Raw genomic sequence first — 18361 nt, 5'->3', positions numbered from 1 at the left:
GCTCTGGTACTGTTATACAACAACGGGGTATTTTGTTTTTCTTTTGCGAGGATGTAACGTAAGTTTATTTCTTTAACATAACGTTGAATACGAGATGTCTGTTAAGTTACATGTTGATGTTTTTCATCATCATTTTACCAGACGAATGACGTCCACAGGTGGATAAACAAATCCCCCAAGAATCTCCACAACGACCAGTCGTACTCTGAATTCATCCAATGTTTTACAGTAATGTTGACAAGGTCGACAGTCAACATCGTTATGGGTAAAACACAAGCCAAACTCATTTAAAAATATAAGTTCCGTACACTACCAACATTGTAAAGGGTCTACGAATAACAAATGCGCAAGTTACTTACAACTTTACTGGAATGTTCAATTAAAAACACAAAAAAGATGCTCAATACGCAGAGTTGCGTGAAAATCAGCTGAAACGTAATTCGTGCATCTGGTGCACAATAAAGGCAACAGAATTAGTACAATCCTCATTGTTCTTTCTTTAGGCGCAGGACACACGGAACGAATCCGCGCCGCACATCGCAGCATCGCAGCAGCGAGTTAATATGTGTTCAAAACGCGAAAGTTTTAAATATTATACTTTATGAAGGTCAAGAATAGTCATAACCAGTGATCGGACAACTCATCGCAAAAATAAATAATAGTATGGAACATGATACAATTTTTTTAACAAATTTGATCTGCAGTTTTTGAGTATAATCTGGAAATTTTATAAAGATACTGTGTACATAATATAAGTTTAATAAATCTTGTCCTATTTTGAGATATAAATGATTTTTTATGGTTTTGCGATGAGTTGTCCGATCTATGGTCATAACATAATAATTATTTAGTTAACATTGATTTCATAGATTCAAAGTTTTCAGTGGTGGTGGTGGCGTCGCCGCCCCGTTCCGTGTGTCCCGTCCCTTAGAGTCTCGACGGTTCGTTGGCAGAGCATTTAAGTCCTAGTGTCGAGGAGCGTTCAGCTAACTTCATTTGAGACATTTATTTCGTTACTGTCGCCTGCAGGAAATTGTAAATTTTCTCTTAAGATTTCTCCGTGTCATTTTTTCTCTGAAGCTGTTCATCTTGAAAGGTACTTGCATGGGCTAATTTAGGATATTGCCTTTTGCAGTGAAATTTCCATAATTAACCATTAAGTTTTTTTAATCAGCTCTGTTTGTAATTAGTAGGTACGTGCAGTATATACAATGCAAAAATATCCCTTATTAAAAAAAGGCAATGACAATATAATTAATATATTAACTTCCATACAGAACGATGCAGTTTATCAGGATCCTCGTCGTCCTGTTGCCAGGACTTGCGTTCGCGAGTCCACGTGGAGGGGCCTTGGTAGACTTCTCGGATCCTAAGGTAATCAACAAATTAGTTACTTCACAGATCTAATCCGCGACTCCAATAGTGAAAGTCGTAAAGACCGATACATATCGCTTGCGTATGCGGCACGCCTCCGGCACGGGAAGAGGCAATGAATGCACGCACCGCAAGCGATCTGTGCCCTAACATAAGAGTTAATTATTGTCTATACTAGTAGTACCTTTGACAACGTGGGTACTTAATTTGGAACACTTAGCTACTGTACTATATGTAGAGACAGAGACGTGCTGTATACGTATCCATTGTGGCCTGGCCTTAAAATCATACACTCTAAACTAGGATTACCTAAACTGACAGCTTTTTGAAAATACTATGATAATATATTATGTATTAACATATTAGAAAATGTAGAACATGGTTATAAAACTTTTAATTACCTAGGTAACAACGTGCATAACACATTATATTACGCGGTACTCACATATAATACACGCTCGCAAACGTCACTTTATTGTATCTAGTTCTAGATTTTACTTCACATTTCCACGAACTGAAACGTCTGGCTTGAGTAATAGCTTCTAAACTAGAAGCACTTTATAGTCTAGCAACAAGTACGTAGGTACCTAAGTGGTGTATTGTACCTACATAGTAAAAGGTGTTGCATTGCAGAGGAAGGTTACGAAGTGAATTTTAGTTCCGTGTGTACAAGTACTGCGATTTTCGAAACTATCGCGTTTCCGAGCTTTAACACGTTACTTCGCGAAGTACTAACAGTAGTGCAGAGTATCATATTTCCTATACAACTTGTTAGGGCTTTATAACACGGTTGCAATGCACCTCGTTAGTTTCTGCTAGCGAATAAAGTACTGTTGACTTATAGTAAGCTTGCGACGTTCAAAATTAAGGGTTACATGGGTTCCAAATCTCGCTTATTCCTTTTAGTATTTTGCAAGCAGCTTATTAAAGAAGGAAGATAAAAATCTTGATAAGGGCTAATGATTTCTGTTTTTGTAGGTCAGATCGCCATTGACCTAAAATGTAGCTATATGCACATAGTTCAAGCCTATCTTACCGTCTGACCAATTTTAAAGAACTTTAATGCCAAATAGATTACATTCAGATTATCTAAATTATTTTCTTGCAACGAAAAATAATCAAAGAACGTATTTTACTGAAACTAAATATTTATTCCAGACAAAAATTATCACGAGAAAAATGGTAAAGCTTAAAATGTCTCACTCTAAATCTTTCGCTTATTCTTTGGTTTATGCCTCGTAGGATAGATTATCTTTCCCCAGTGAGACCTTTCTTGAAAGAGCTTTGCATAAGATAGTGCGCACTTCCATTCCGAGGCTTCTCTTACTCATAACATAAACAGTTATCGTTGTAGAGAAAAGAGACTGAGAAAGAAACATAGAACTACAGTCTGATAAATTGAATGTAATGCAAATTATCATGAATTATCTATATTTGCATGCAACTTCAACATAGAATCGATTTACGAAAGCTTCATAAGCTTGTCTAAAATGATAATCCTATCACGTGCGACGTCAAATTTTTTAAAACAATAACATTAATCCGCGATACAATAACGTACGAGTCAATTAAGTAGTGCTAACCCGTTAGACTTGCTTATTTTCTGCATGCAATTAATGCCCCCATCCTCCCAGCACGATAAGAAATACGCAAATAAATATAACAAACCACCACCAAAAGAAAGCACACAACTCGACAGTCTCGACACGTGTTTTTACTTTTGACAGCTGACAAGTCAAAACTGCTATGAGTTTTAGAACAAGATATTAAAATCAGAATTGGTTTGGTGTCCAGTACGGCTACCACCAGTTTTGACATTGACATAACGCTCACGTTTACGTAACTTACTTTCTATGCATCTCGCTCGTACTCGCATATGCGAGCAATAGTGGAAGCGAGTTGTACAGAAAGTAAATTACGTAGACGTGAGCGTTATGTCAATGTTAAAACTGATGGTAGAGGCTCAGGCCCTACTAAGTACATAACACCCAGTTTTTTGACCCAAGTATGGCTAGGTAGCTGGAAAAAAACCGTATTATTAAGGTTACACGGTTCAGACCTTCGGACAAAAACGCACATGTTTATTTAGTGCAGTTACCTTGTCCTGTGAATGCCTAGAATGCTTAAAATATTTAAAATACTCTTAAGCGTTTGTATCCTAAATAAGTTCGAGGTTAACAAGGCTATTTATCCCAAGATTTTAATTTGAAAGTCACAAGCTTAAAGCACCTGTACACCTGCTCTGAGGCCACCGCTGTTTTGTTTACATTACCGGAAATAATTCCGAGTAATTTTTGCGACTTTCGGGTGAAAAAACCGTACTCAGCGGAACGCTGAGCAGAGTAGGGCAAGCAGGAAAAAAAAATTTGCGTAATCGCACTGGCCACTTCCAACCTTACTTAAATACTTACTACCTTCCTGCTCATTTCTACTGTAAAGAGGCATGTTGTAAACATAATGGTAAAGGCGTTAAGTTAAAATCCATTTTGATTCTAAAATACCATAAAGTGTGGTTGAGAATAAATTACCTGCAAACATTATGTGTATATCATTTATTTTAAGTTACATCGAAAAAATATGCCAAGGACAATGGCTCTTGTAACTGAGATGACAGGAATCGGACATTTTAATGAAAACGAGGAAATTTACCTGTATCCGTTAAAATGTCCTAGTATTTGACAGCCTAATTCTAGTAGTTTGTAGTCTATTTGTCACCCTTATTACAGACCCAGTTTTATGAAGTTGTATAGTAATAAAAAAAGCGTTTATTCTCAAGCTTACTTACAACTAAATAACTAATAGTTGTAGTAGTTGTCTTAAACGAAGTATTTTCTCAGGTCCAGGGCCACCTAGACGCTCTAGTCCGCATGGCGCAGTCCTGCGTGATCCGAGTGCGCGCCACGCCCAAGGATGTCCGCGCGTACTTCACCAACTCGGCGCCCGTGACCCGATCCGGGCAGTGCTTCGCTGCGTGCATGCTCGAGCAGAGCGATGTCATCAACCATGGGAAGGTTAGTCAAGTTTTGATGAAGACTATTAAGTCTTTAAGATTTTAGGCATGTTTAACACTACTTAGATACGAATCTTAACACTGTTAAGTCCGATGTAGGCCAGCATTCGGAGTACGCGGCGTTGGTATAATCATTTAAAGCTGTGCTTATATCAAAGACGTTGGGGAAATGTCCGGGGGAACCCGGAGCGATGACGGACTAACCAGAAGAACTACCGTCTAAAACCAGCAACGAATGCCGACTCCGCCTTGTAGAGGAGCGCCGCAAGATCACTGTCAGCATTCGACTGCGTACGCCCCCGGATCAAAGACGTAGGTACCTACGGTCGTACATAGTTTAAGATAATTTCACGGTTAAAATTCACGTGTCACGCGACGCGACACGCAGCAGTACGCGACTCGCGCCCATCGTGAACGCTACTCGCTCATGCACTTCTACTGCTTATAAATGGAGACCTAGGCTCTCCAAAACCGTAAAATTAGCTTAATGCTAGTATGTCTCACGACAGATTAAATTCGATGACGGTGTACGTAATTCACTAATTCCGTGATACGCTCCGGGCAGTGCTTTGCTGCGTGTATACCGAAGCAAATGTCGTCACCCATGAGGTTAGTTCAGACATAAAATTAGACCTAGGAGAGTGTGTTCAATTATTCGCTTGATCATTAGACTTACTTCTGTAGAACTTGCAGCAAGCGCCATTACAAAGTAAATAAAGAGTTCGCTGCACGGGTACACGTGCACAGTGTGTAAAGTTTGGTGAAGCTCGACATTCTTAGAACGCTGAGTGCTTTTTACAGAGTTTCTTATTTCGAAATCTGGCGAATGCACCGTTCGTACACTGCACGTACTATGTAATTGCACGAGAGAATTATCGGGCCCTAGTTCAGTGGCGGATTTGCCCTAAGGCCCAGTAGGCCCGGGCCTACACTGAGAGAAAAATCATCACCAGGAATTAAAAAACAGTTCTGTAGTGGGGGAAAAAATTAAGTTTAGTAATAATTATGGACGTTTCACTATTTCTGTAAAGTTTATTTATTTCTACAAACAGCTCAGTAATCCTAAATCTAATTTCAACAAACAGATAAAAGAAATTGCAAGAACTAATAGAAATTGCAAAAGTCAATTTGTTCCTATTAGTTGACTCTCCTTGTCCCCGGATTAAGTTTATTTTTGTAATTCTAAGTGTGTTTTTACACGACTGCCCAAACAAAAAGAGTGTATTGTTTTCAGCGTTCATGTTTGTATGTATGTGAGTTTCTTTATTCCACCTTAACTTCTGAATGCCTTAACCGATTTAGACGTATGATACATCATTAGAATCCTTACGTCATCCCGGGTAACATAGGCTATGTGACGTCATTATAAAAACAATATGGCGGACTTAATACGCCATATTACGCAACCTTTAGAAAAAAATATCGTGCAAACCTATCGAGTAGGGTATCAAAATGAAGGGCTGAAAGCCGATTGATACTATATATGCAACATGTGGGTTTAAGTTTCATTTTGAGAAAGTAAGAATTGACAAAATATGTTAAGAGAAGCTAATGTCATAAAACCAAATGTTATTATTGAATGGGATACTTATTAAAATAAAAGGAAAGGGTTTGACCGCTGATCATAAAAAAATATAATTATATTATATTAGGTAGGTACATACTACTCATAGTTTTTAAAACATGTTCGTAATTGCACTTGTGGAATCGAAAAGTTTAAAATATAACTTCTATTTATTAATCGATACGATACAGAGTCCGTCTAAGCTAACTCTGCACCGACTTTGGCAGAACAAATCGTGAAAGTATCATTATAACCGTATGGTTTGATTTAATTTTAACATTTATGATGATGATGTCCGAAGGGTGAGCTCCACGTAGGGCCTACGGCTCAGAGCGTAAGAAAGATGTGCGCTTCCTGCAACTTGTCCAAGTATATGCACTCGGTCCAAAGCCAGGCGCCAAAGACGCCCCCACACTAAAAGGGTCAGGCGTAGCCCGACGTACGTGACACGCTATACGCTTACCAAAGCCGGGCGCCTTCGGCGCCCTCATACTCAAAGCATCGGCCGTAGCCCGACATACGTGGCGCGTTGTACGCGTTCCAAAGCCGGGCGCCTTCGGCGCCCTCATACTAAAAGAGTCGGGCGTAGCCCGACGTACATACGTGGCGCACTGCGCGCGGTCCAAGGCCAGGCGACTTCTACTTTCTCATACTAAAAGTGTCGGGCGTAGTCCGACGTACGTGACACGCTGTACGCATACCAAAGCCGGGCACATTCAGCGCCCTCACACTTAAAGGTTTTGGCGTAGCCCGATGTACGTGGCGCGCTGCACGCAGTCCAAAGCCAGGCACCTTCAAATCTCTCATATTAAAAGTATTGGGTGTAGCGTGACACGCTGTATGATTACCAAAGCCGGCCTCATACTCAAAGCGTCGGGCGTAGCCCGACGTACGTGGCGCGCTGTACGCGTTCCAAAGCCGGGCGCCTTCGGCGCCCTCATACTAAAAGAGTCGGGCGTAGCCCGACGTACGTGGCGCGCTGCGCGCGGTCCAAAGCCAGGCGACTTCTACTTTCTCATACTAAAAGTGTCGGGCGTGTAGCCCGAGAGTCGGATGTAGCCCGACGTACGTGGCGCGCTGCACTCGGTCCAAAGCCAGGCGCCTTCGACTCTCTCATACTAAGTGTAGGGCGTAGGCCCACATACGTGACACGCTGTACCCTTACCAAGACGCCTTCAGTGCCCTCTTGCTCAAAGCGTCGGGCGTAGTCCGACGTACGTGACACGCTGTACGCATACCAAAGCCTTCGGCGCCCTCACACTTAAAGGTTCTGGCGTAGCCCGATACGTGTGTACGTGTGTACGTGGCGCGCTGCAAGCGGTCCAAAGCCAGGCGCCTTCGACTCTCTCATATTAAAAGTATCGGGCGTAGCGTGACACGCTGTATGATTACCAAAGCCGGCCTCATACTCAAAGCGTCGGGCGTAGCCCGACGTACGTGGCGCGCTGCACGCGGTCCAAAGCCAGTCCCCTCAACATTCTCATACTAAAAGTGTCGGGCGTAGCCCGACGTACGTGACACGCTGTACGCTTACCAAAGCCGGGCGCCTTCGGCGCCCTCTTACTCAAAGCGTCGGGCGTGTACGAGGCGCGTTGTACGCGTTCTAAAGCCGGGCGCCTTCGGCGCCCTAATGGTAAAAGAGTCGGATGTAGCCCGACGTACGTGGCGCGCTGCACTCGGTCCAAAGCCAGGCGCCTTCGACTCTCTCATACTAAGTGTCGGGCGTAGGCCCACATACGTGACACGCTGTACCCTTACCAAAACGCCTTCAGTGCCCTCTTGCTCAAAGCGTCGGGCGTAGCCCGACGTTCGTGGCGCACTGTACGCGTTCCAAAGTAGTCGGGCGTAGCCCGATATATGCGGCGCTCTGCGTGCCTTTCTGTACTGAGGACGCCCTCGCAAAAGTAATATAAAGTGACTTCAAATGGTTATCAACGAAATCATGACCCCAAAATTAATTAAATAAATAAAAAATTAAAAAACACGACTGCGAAAAAGCGAACTGAAAAGATAAAAATATTTTTTAGTTGTGTTAGTTACTCAACTTAATGAATGTAAAAATTCTAAAAAGTATAAAATAGATTAATTAAAAATTAAAAAACACGACTGCGAAAAAGCGAACTGAAAAGACAAAAATAATTTTTAGTTGTGTTAGTTACTCAACTTAATGAATGAAAAAAATTATTAGAATATGAGTGTTTAGTGAAGGTTATAAACAACAAACGCAAAAGTTTTATGCTCATTTAGGATCGTGACTGTACCTGTGTATTTTATTTCAATTGCAGTCGGGGACCTTGATGTATTGACATTTTCCCATTTAAAAGGTCCCCGACTGCAATTGAAATAAAATACACAGGTACAGTCACGATCCTAAATGAGCATAAAACTTTTGCGTTTGTTGTTTATAACCTTCACTAAACACTCATCTATACATATAATAAAGCTGAAGAGGGTCGAAAGTCTGTACATGGAAGATATTTTAAAAAAAGTTGGCTGGGGATACTTAGAATTGATAACAGAACACGTTCCAACAGTTTTTAGAATTTTTGTCTGTTTGTCTGTTTATCTGTTTATCTGTTTGTCTGTTTATTTGAACGCGCATCACGTGAAAACGGCTGAACGGATTTTGATGAAAACTTTACTAATCTGTCGAGAAAATCCCCGGCCAGGTTATAAGCTATAAAAATTCAACCCCTAAAAGGGGGGGGTAGCCACAACACTCGATTGACTTAAGTTTGCCCCTGAATCGTATGGCGCTACTTAGGAAGGAGGGGCAAACTTTTTTCAAATATGTGCTAACACTATAAAGTGCCCTGGTAAACTAACAGATGGCGCTGAATTTAATACGATGTGACATAAATAAGCCACCGAGGAAGGATTTTGCCAAATTAACTCTAAGTTTAGAAGACCCCTCTTCTAAAATTTCAATCAATCGTACGGATATCAACAAATTTAATTGAATAATTGTGTTGATTTAATAATACAACAAAATTAAACGACAGTAAATTAATTGCCCCTCATTACACAGTGCCATCTTTTGGGGAGCTGAGTAAACATTAAGTAACCAAGAAAACTAAAAATGAGTTTACATAGTTACGTAGTGGTAAAATAAACACACATCAACACGCTTATAATTGCATAAAATTATTTATTTTCTCCGTCATGAATTATACCTAATCGTAATTATATCGCATCCATATCAAATCAATATTCATACGTATCACCTCCTTAAGCACTTAATAATGGCCACGAAGGTGGGTACTTTGAAAAAAAAAACATTGACCTCTGTCATTTGCAGTGCCGGATTAACCCTTTTAAGCAAAATAAGCACTTGCTTAGGGCACCATGTCTAGGGGGCACCAAAAATTATCGAAAAATTTACGCGTTCGCTTCGCTCGCGTTTTCAATAACTTTCTGAGATATGATAAAGGTTACATTCGGGTGGCGACTGCAGCAGCATTAGGTACTCTGTTGCAACGTTACTGCTGCGGCACTGTAAATTTTCGTGATAAAATGATGTGACTGATTTCCATACTAAAAGTAAAAATGTACAACTGTCTATCAAAATGCGTTTTTTACATCGAAAAATTTTCGCGCTCGCTTCGCTCGCGTTTTCAATAACATTCTGAGATATGATAAAGGTGTCATTCGAGTGGCGACTGCAGCAGCATTAGGTACTCTGTTGCAACGTTACTGCTGCGGCACTGTCAATTTTCGTGATAAAATGATGTGACTGATTTCCATACTAAAAGTAAAAATGTACAACTGTCTATCAAAACGCGTTTTTTACATCGAAAAATTTTCGCGCTCGCTTCGCTCGCGTTTTCAATAACATTCTGAGATATGATAAAGGTGTCATTCGGGTGGCGACTGCAGCAGCATTAGGTACTCCGTTGCAACGTTACTGCTGCTGCGGCACTGTCAATTTTCGTGATAAAATGATGTGACTGATTTCCGTACTAAAAGTAAAAATGTACAACTGTCTATCAAATTGCGTTTTTTTATATCGAAAAATTTTCGCGCTCGCTTCGCTCGCGTTTTCAATAACTTTCTGCGATATGATAAAGGTGATATTCGGGTGGGAACTGTAGCAACATTACTCTGTTACAACGTTACTGCTGCAGCACTGTAAATTTTCGTGATAAAATGATGTGACTGATTTCCATACTAAAAGTAAAAATGTACAACTGTCTATCAAATTGCGTTTTTATATCGAAAAATTTTCGCGCTCGCTTCGCTCGCGTTTTCAATAACATTCTAGGATGTTTATGATAAAGGTGACATATGGGTGGCGACTGCAGCAGCATTAGGTACTCTGTTGCAACGTTACTGCTGCGGCACTGTCAATTTTCGTGATAAAATGATGTGACTGATTTCCATACTAAAAGTAAAAATGTACAACTGTCTATCAAAATGCGTTTTTTACATCGAAAAATTTTCGCGCTCGCTTCGCTCGCGTTTTCAATAACATTCTGAGATATGATAAAGGTGTCATTCGGGTGGCGACTGCAGCAGCATTAGGTACTCTGTTGCAACGTTACTGCTGCGGCACTGTCAATTTTCGTGATAAAATGATGTGACTGATTTCCATACTAAAAGTAAAAATGTACAACTGTCTATCAAAATGCGTTTTTTACATCAAAAATTTTCGCGCTCGCTTCGCTCGCGTTTTCAATAACATTCTGAGATATGATAAAGGTGTCATTCGGGTGGCGACTGCAGCAGCATTAGGTACTCCGTTGCAACGTTACTGCTGCTGCGGCACTGTCAATTTTCGTGATAAAATGATGTGACTGATTTCCGTACTAAAAGTAAAAATGTACAACTGTCTATCAAATTGCGTTTTTTTATATCGAAAACTTTTCGCGCTCGCTTCGCTCGCGTTTTCAATAACTTTCTGCGATATGATAAAGGTGATATTCGGGTGGGAACTGTAGCAACATTACTCTGTTACAACGTTACTGCTGCAGCACTGTAAATTTTCGTGATAAAATGATGTGACTGATTTCCATACTAAAAGTAAAAATGTACAACTGTCTATCAAATTGCGTTTTTATATCGAAAAATTTTCGCGCTCGCTTCGCTCGCGTTTTCAAAAACATTCTAGGATGTTTATGATAAAGGTGACATATGGGTGGCGACTGCAGCAGCATTAGGTACTCTGTTGCAACGTTACTGCTGCGGCACTGTCAATTTTCGTGATAAAATGATGTGACTGATTTCCATACTAAAAGTAAAAATGTACAACTGTCTATCAAAATGCGTTTTTTACATCGAAAAATTTTCGCGCTCGCTTCGCTCGCGTTTTCAATAACATTCTGAGATATGATAAAGGTGTCATTCGGGTGGCGACTGCAGCAGCATTAGGTACTCTGTTGCAACGTTACTGCTGCGGCACTGTCAATTTTCGTGATAAAATGATGTGACTGATTTCCATACTAAAAGTAAAAATGTACAACTGTCTATCAAAATGCGTTTTTTACATCAAAAATTTTCGCGCTCGCTTCGCTCGCGTTTTCAATAACATTCTGAGATATGATAAAGGTGTCATTCGGGTGGCGACTGCAGCAGCATTAGGTACTCTGTTGCAACGTTACTGCTGCGGCACTGTCAATTTTCGTGATAAAATGATGTGACTGATTTCCATACTAAAAGTAAAAATGTACAACTGTCTATCAAAATGCGTTTTTATATCGAAAAATTTTCGCGCTCGCTTTGCTCGCGTTTTCAATAACTTTCTAACTAATAAAGGTGACATTCAACTTTCGTGATATAATGATGTGACTGATTTCCATACTAAAAGTAAAAATGTACAACTGTCTATCGAATTGCGTTTTTCTATATCGAAAAATTGTCGCGCTCGCTTCGCTCGCGTTTTCAATAACTTTCTGAGATATGATAAAGGTGTCATTCGGGTGGCGACTGCAGCAGCATTAGATACTCTGTTGCAACGTTACTGCTGCGGCACTGTCAATTTTCGTGATAAAATGATGTGACTGATTTCCGTACTAAAAGTAAAAATGTACAACTGTCTATCAAATTGCGTTTTTTTTATATCGAAAAATTTTCGCGCTCGCTTCGCTCGCGTTTTCAATAACTTTCTAAGATATGATAAAGGTGACATTCGGGTGGGGACTGCAGCAGCATTACTCTGTTGCAACGTTACTGCTGCAGCACTGTCAATTTTCGTGATAAAATGATGTGACTGATTTCCATACTAAAAGTAAAAATGTACAACTGTCTATCAAATTGCGTTTTTATATCGAAAAATTTTTCATTCTCAGCTGAAATGCAGCAATGGACGTCACTCAATTTACCAAAAAAATTCAATGTAATGCTTGATGACCCTAGGGAGAGGGGGCACCATGGTCTAGAAATACTTAGGGCATCAAAATATCTTAATCCGGCACTGGTCGTTTGCGGACTCAAACGATTTGGGACTCGCATTTTATATGCATTACCATGCCTTCCCGAAAAAAATCGAATCATTCGCGAAAGTTTCGCAACGCATTGAGGTTACAATTACAAGGGGCACGCGGTCTTCCTCAGGACTCTGAAAAAGACCACGGTAAGTGGCGCTCTAGCCAGGCAGGCCGCTTCGGTTACGCTCGCGCGCGTATACCTTACTGTATCGTCCGATATACACCTAATACTCTGTCGTTTAAATCCTTAGAGATTATAACCAACGGAGACACCATGTCTATAATTTTCGTCATCAACATCAAATGTGTACCTACGTAACGTAAACATAGCCATGTCAGATAAACGTCGGTTGACCATTGGCCGCCTATTTTCGACAGAGGGGAACACCTGTTAATGACCACTCCGTTTGGTTATATTCTCTAAGTTTAAATCACGTGTAAAATTTGAATAAGGGCGAATAAAACTATTGATTTTGGTGTGTAGTTTTATTTAGTGGTACCTAATTGTAAAATATTTAATCTGGACTTTAGTCCTCTAGCATATCCATATATGTCAACTTTACTTCAAGTTCCGCCTCCAGGGGAGGGGGAGAGAAATTAGGATTAGAAATTAGCCGCTTACTGACACAGACCGAATTACACGCGGGCGGAGCCGCGGGCACAGCTAGTATTCTAATAATTTTTTACATTCATTAAGTTGAGTAACTAACACAACTAAAAATTATTTTTGTCTTTTCAGTTCGCTTTTTCGCAGTCGTGTTTTTTAATTTTTAATTAATTTATTGTTATCCTTTTCTCTCAGTGTAGAGCGGCAAGATATTAGGGGCGACAGCAAGGCGGCAGTATATAGATAGGTGCTGAGAAAGTAGGCGGCTAGTAGTTACTACAGGATCTGAGGCCTAGGGCGGCCAACACTGCAAATCCGCCACTGCCCTAGTTAGCATAGGAGCACATTCGCGGTGCATGGGTGGTGGTGCGATAAGATTACCTATTACGGATAAGTTGCGGCTACGCAATCTCTGCAATCAAGATCACCCGTATAACGTCAACCAGTACAAGTCATAAAATTCCGTTTGTCCCCAGGTAAACCGTGAGCTCCTCATTCACCTCGCCAGCCTCGTGAACGGCAAGAAGTCCCGCGTGGTGCGCAAACTGAACAGCGTCTCCCGAATGTGCCTGGACTCCATCGAGGGCCTGTCCGACCGCTGCCAGCTCGCCTCCACCTACAACGACTGCCTAAATGAGAACATGATCGAGTTCGCCTTCCCGCTCGACTTGGCTGAGGAAGCGGTCAGGAAGATGCCCTTCCATCTCATGTCGCCAAAGTAAGTATTTTAATGGAATATTTGTTTCCCTGTTGATCATCATACCAGTTGCAAGTCAATTGCCCAAAAATCTCCATAACGACCGAGAATCGTTCAAAGATTCCTGCGCAATTTACCAGACCGTTGATACACGACCACCGCATTGGCCTGTACACCAAACACAGGTAAGCAAGTGTAGGTGTATACGGCACGCCTAATACGAGTAGTAGACGGGCATCCATACACTAGGTATATGCTATTGTAAAATGTCACGATGCTGTCAAAGTGTTTCATATCAATTTAAATTCTATATCATTTCAATACAATTGCTTCTGGACACTAAACAAAGACAAAATATATTGAAACGGGGGTATACCCACAAAAAGTAAAAAGTGCCGTGAATCGAGAATCTTTTGTTTAGGTATATAGGGGGATTACCTATGTAACATAGGTGAATGACATGTGTCAACCTTTTTCAACAAAATAAAGAAGGGATCTTATGAATCCTATAGTAGTCCTATCGTAATCAAACAATGCTGATACCATAAAGTTTGTACTCGATTTTGATAAAAATACATAAAAAACGGTCCAAGCATATATTATGTTTACAATCTAACCTTTTTTCTCCGTTATATATCATTGCTAGAACACTTCGAAAATAAACACCAATAAAATGTAGAGGTACACAATGTCACCTTTACGAAAATAAGGTAATATATAGTTTCAAAAGAACGGTAAACAGTGTAAAAAGTAAAAAGGTTGCAGTATAATAATTAGTTGAGCATCGTTTACCTGAGTAAGTCCGCGTCCCAGGGGCAAAAAACTTCGAAACTTCTATCTTTTAAATTTTTTCGCAAATTAAAAAGTATTGTGAATATTACAAGTATTTGTAGGTATCATGGTTATACATTAGGTAGAAAAATATCTTTAATACAAAGGTAAAGATGTAGGAGTAGGTAATATGAGTAAACAGATTTGTATAATAGGTATAACTTGCAAATCCTTTTTTAACAAGTTGGCGTTGTCTTTTATCTTAAAGAAATTTACCTAGTGTCAACTACACAGATAAGATCTATGCCAATATTTATTATTTGAGTATTTTGCAAGAAATTACCCGAATTTCCGAATTCAGCCTCAACCTCAACATTTGGCCACCGTTCTAGATTTTTCTTATATGATATGGCCGAGTTTGTTCGACTGCGGTGATGCAAGCGAATTATTCAAGGTTATTATTTTAGGTCACGTTAGGCGGATACTAACTTTATGTTATCACATAATTATAGTACTTATAACATTGAATGATAAAAAAAACAACGGGTTGCACTCCGGGAGTGCCGGCAGAAGTAAAAACTCAATGACATTGTAACAGTTTTTCGATCAGGTCACGTGTACATCTTACGAAGCGTCTTACGTCTAACGCTATCGCGAGTTTAACATTTTTTCCCCATCACAAAAAGTGCACAGCGCCGCTAAAGAAGTTTTCACTTCAAAAACATTTGTTTAAGTATTCAAAATGCCTTAATTTATTTGAAATTAAGGCATTTTGAATACTCAGTCTTGGCATATCGCACCTTAAAGCGTAGGTACATTTGCTATCAGTTGATAATTTATACATAAACCTTAAATGGAATACTTGTTAACTTTTCCAAGTTTTTAAACGTCTTGAATACTGCCGCAGTATTTTAGTATTGCGTCAAACACGTTTATAATTACTAATTTTAAATAAACTCCCAGAATCGTTAATCTCGTGACATTTTAGCAAATCTGACGCCCTTGTTTTTGTAGACATAACCCTGAAACTGAGATAACCTCTTCGTGTTTCCCTTCCGCAAACACACTGAGTCAAGTTTACAACCTCCTTGACTCAAAGAACTTTTTAAATTGGATTCAGAAGCGAGGAGTTATCTCTGAAGCGCGGGTTGCTGGAGGATGGAGGATAATATTCTCGTAAAATCTTTTAAGCTGTGTCTTTTTAGTGACACGGTTGAGATTTCTCACTTCGGTTTTTCTTTCATGTTTATACTTGAAGGGACTGGGTGCCAAGGTATATCGTTAGTATTCATTCGGAAGGTATTAAAGTTAAAGTGTTGCTTATGCTAATACGGGTACTCAATACTTGTGAACAAAGAGGAATTTACGTTCGACGTTCGCAATGTCGGACGCATCACTCGTCCGGATTAAACCTGTTTAATCCAGGCTCACTGTTTCCCCGTAGCGCGTTTACTACGTTATCTACATGTAAAGCACGACTAGAGTTAGACCAAGAAAAGTCTGCAGCGATTTTGATAGCCCACACAGTGCAAGTGTTAATAATACGAGTATCAAAGCTGTTTGAAACGAACACTAGAATCTAGTGATCCAAAGGACTCGAGCCTTTTAGCTCTTTTTTTAGGGCTCGCCTCATTTCTTGACGCCTAAAAGGCTAAAAGCCTATTTATAGCCCCCGAGCCTAGTTCTATTTAAGATCCTAGACTCTTGGGGCTAATAACCTTATTAAGCCCGGCCAGCCGGTCGGGGGCTAAAGAGCTAAATAGGCTTTTTTTAGGGGCTTAATAAGGTTATTAGCCCCAAGATTCTAGGCTCTAGCTCCAAAGGCTCGAGTCTTTTGGATCACTACTAGAATCCTGTCAGGCTTTACCTATCAACTCTAATTTTATGCAAATAGGTAGAAAAGTAACAGGTTGTCTCTTACTCTAGAAGCACTACCACCAGTTTTAACATTGACATATTCACTCACGTTTAAGTAACTTACTTTCTATGCATCTCGCTCGTACTCGCATATTAGTGCAAGCGAGATGTATAGAAAGTAATTTACGTAGACGCGAGTTAATCTGTCAATGTCAAAACTGGTGGTAGCCGTACAGGTAGCCTAAATTATTGGACGTCACTAAGGACGTCACCAAGAAAGCGTACTTATATGTATTGTAAAAATATTTGCTAATATTTTATTTATTTTCTTTTGTTACAGTTTACCGGACGCGCGAGTGTAGCTTATTGTTACAGAATTTTGAATATTTTTTTTAATTTTATACCAGTAATAAATTACTTTCTCCGTTATTTACTTTGGTTTTATTTATAGCTCGGCCTCTTCTTTTATTTTGCATAAGTACCTATACATTTATACCAGTAAAAGCGTTGTCTATTTTTAGATCAAAATTAACCTGCTCCCTGCTCAGTAGGTATCATTGTAAACGTGTAAGTAGACACTAGACACCTATTTGTAGGTAAATTATATTTCAGAATTCGGTATCAGTGTATAAGTCTATAAACGCGAAAAAAAAATTTGACTGTTTCATACATTTTGACTGATCCATTTTCTTTGGGAGGGTAAATCTTTTTTTCGCGATTGCGGGGTTGGTCCCATAGTAAAAGTTGCTTAGTATAATCCCAGAACCTCCCTGGCAACGGGAATGTAGTTATTTTTAGCCACCGTGTATACTTAAAATACATCCAGAACCTTTCTACATCAGTATTACGACAAAGGAAAAATCCTGGCACTTTTGAAAATTACGCGTTTATTTTTTTTGTAAAACAAGGAGTGTCCTGATTGTTAAATAAAAGAACACGTGAATTTGTACTCGTGAAAAACAGGAAAATGTCGTGAAGGAAACCAATAAAGACTCGCCCGTGGGTAGCTCATGATTTAAAATTAGTTTTAATGTTTCCTACGAGTAGGTACTCTGGGGCTCATTTAGACGGTGCGAGAACTCGCATGCGGGTTTAATTACATTGCGTTATTTGATCGGTCGGCTGAGTTGATGTAACCTCAATGGTCCGCAATGTAACTAAAATCGCATGCGAGTTCGCGCGCCGTGTAAATGAGCCCTTAAGTCTTTTTGTGAGGCTACCTATTTTTTGTATAGTGCAATCTTTTTTTGCATTTTAAGAGTTTTTACATTAATAATGAATAATGATAAGTTAATTATTGAAATAAATCGGCACTTGCGAGGCTGACTCGCGCACCGAAAGTTCCGTAAAAACTATCAACCTTAGTATTTTATTATACCAACATATGTAAGTACTAAATTGTTATAAGGTATAGTTGTTGTAAGTATGCTAAATTATACCCGGACCCGTTTAGCCGTTTTTGCGTGACTAATAAGCAACAACCAAACATACAAAGATCACTAGTACCTATACCTAATATGTAGTAAAACCTTTTTTTCGCCACTCCGCAATTCCGCATCGTTATTTTTCGTACCAATTACAACTGAGCGAGTTTCCTTGTTTTCTTTTCCCTTCAATTTACTGACAAAGGGCTCAAATTGAACACAATTCTGTGCATTGTATCGCATAAACTCAGGATCTAAGGGTGACCCTTAATCATTAACGTGGATACAGGGATTGCGGACAATCTCAGCACCAGCTGTCACCCCGGTTTTAGGATTTGGCTGCAAAAACGGAGCTTTACAGTTTTGCTGGAGTTGAGAGTGATAAACGATAGATAAAGCATTCGACACAATCTATCACTATGGATACTACTATGGATCTACCTATTATCTGAAACAGTTGGTAAGAAGTAATTATGATAAACTACGAACTGGAAGAAGGATTTGGGACATTAAACTGATTTAAATTACGTTAAGTTGCAAGTTTGATACTTAAACTAGATTTAATCCCAAACTTATGTTACCTACTTATAAGAAACCACCGCGCAACTTTTTAACAAACGCCCGAGTTATTTTAT

At 39.7% G+C, this 18361-nt stretch overlaps 1 protein-coding gene and 1 long non-coding RNA gene across 2 annotated transcripts in view; one reads left to right on the top strand and one right to left on the bottom strand.

Annotated features, from left to right (window-relative positions):
• The window catches only part of LOC134794976 (uncharacterized), a 746430-nt gene that overhangs the window by 14250 nt on the left and 713819 nt on the right, over positions 1-18361 (bottom strand). The gene's annotated exons all lie outside the window — the stretch shown is intronic.
• LOC134794803 (uncharacterized) lies at positions 952-16731 on the top strand. The gene is made up of 5 exons (XM_063766597.1): positions 952-1096; positions 1278-1374; positions 4212-4385; positions 13454-13695; positions 16643-16731. The coding sequence occupies exons 2-5, from the start codon at positions 1282-1284 to the stop codon at positions 16662-16664; spliced, it is 531 nt and encodes a 176-aa protein (XP_063622667.1). The 5' UTR covers positions 952-1096; positions 1278-1281; the 3' UTR covers positions 16665-16731.

The sequence above is a fragment of the Cydia splendana genome, chromosome 11 (genome assembly GCF_910591565.1).
Source record: "Cydia splendana chromosome 11, ilCydSple1.2, whole genome shotgun sequence".
Lineage (NCBI taxonomy): Eukaryota > Metazoa > Arthropoda > Insecta > Lepidoptera > Tortricidae > Cydia > Cydia splendana.
The sequence above is the reverse complement of the archived record's forward strand: the minus strand, read 5'-3'. Positions and strand labels throughout refer to the sequence as shown.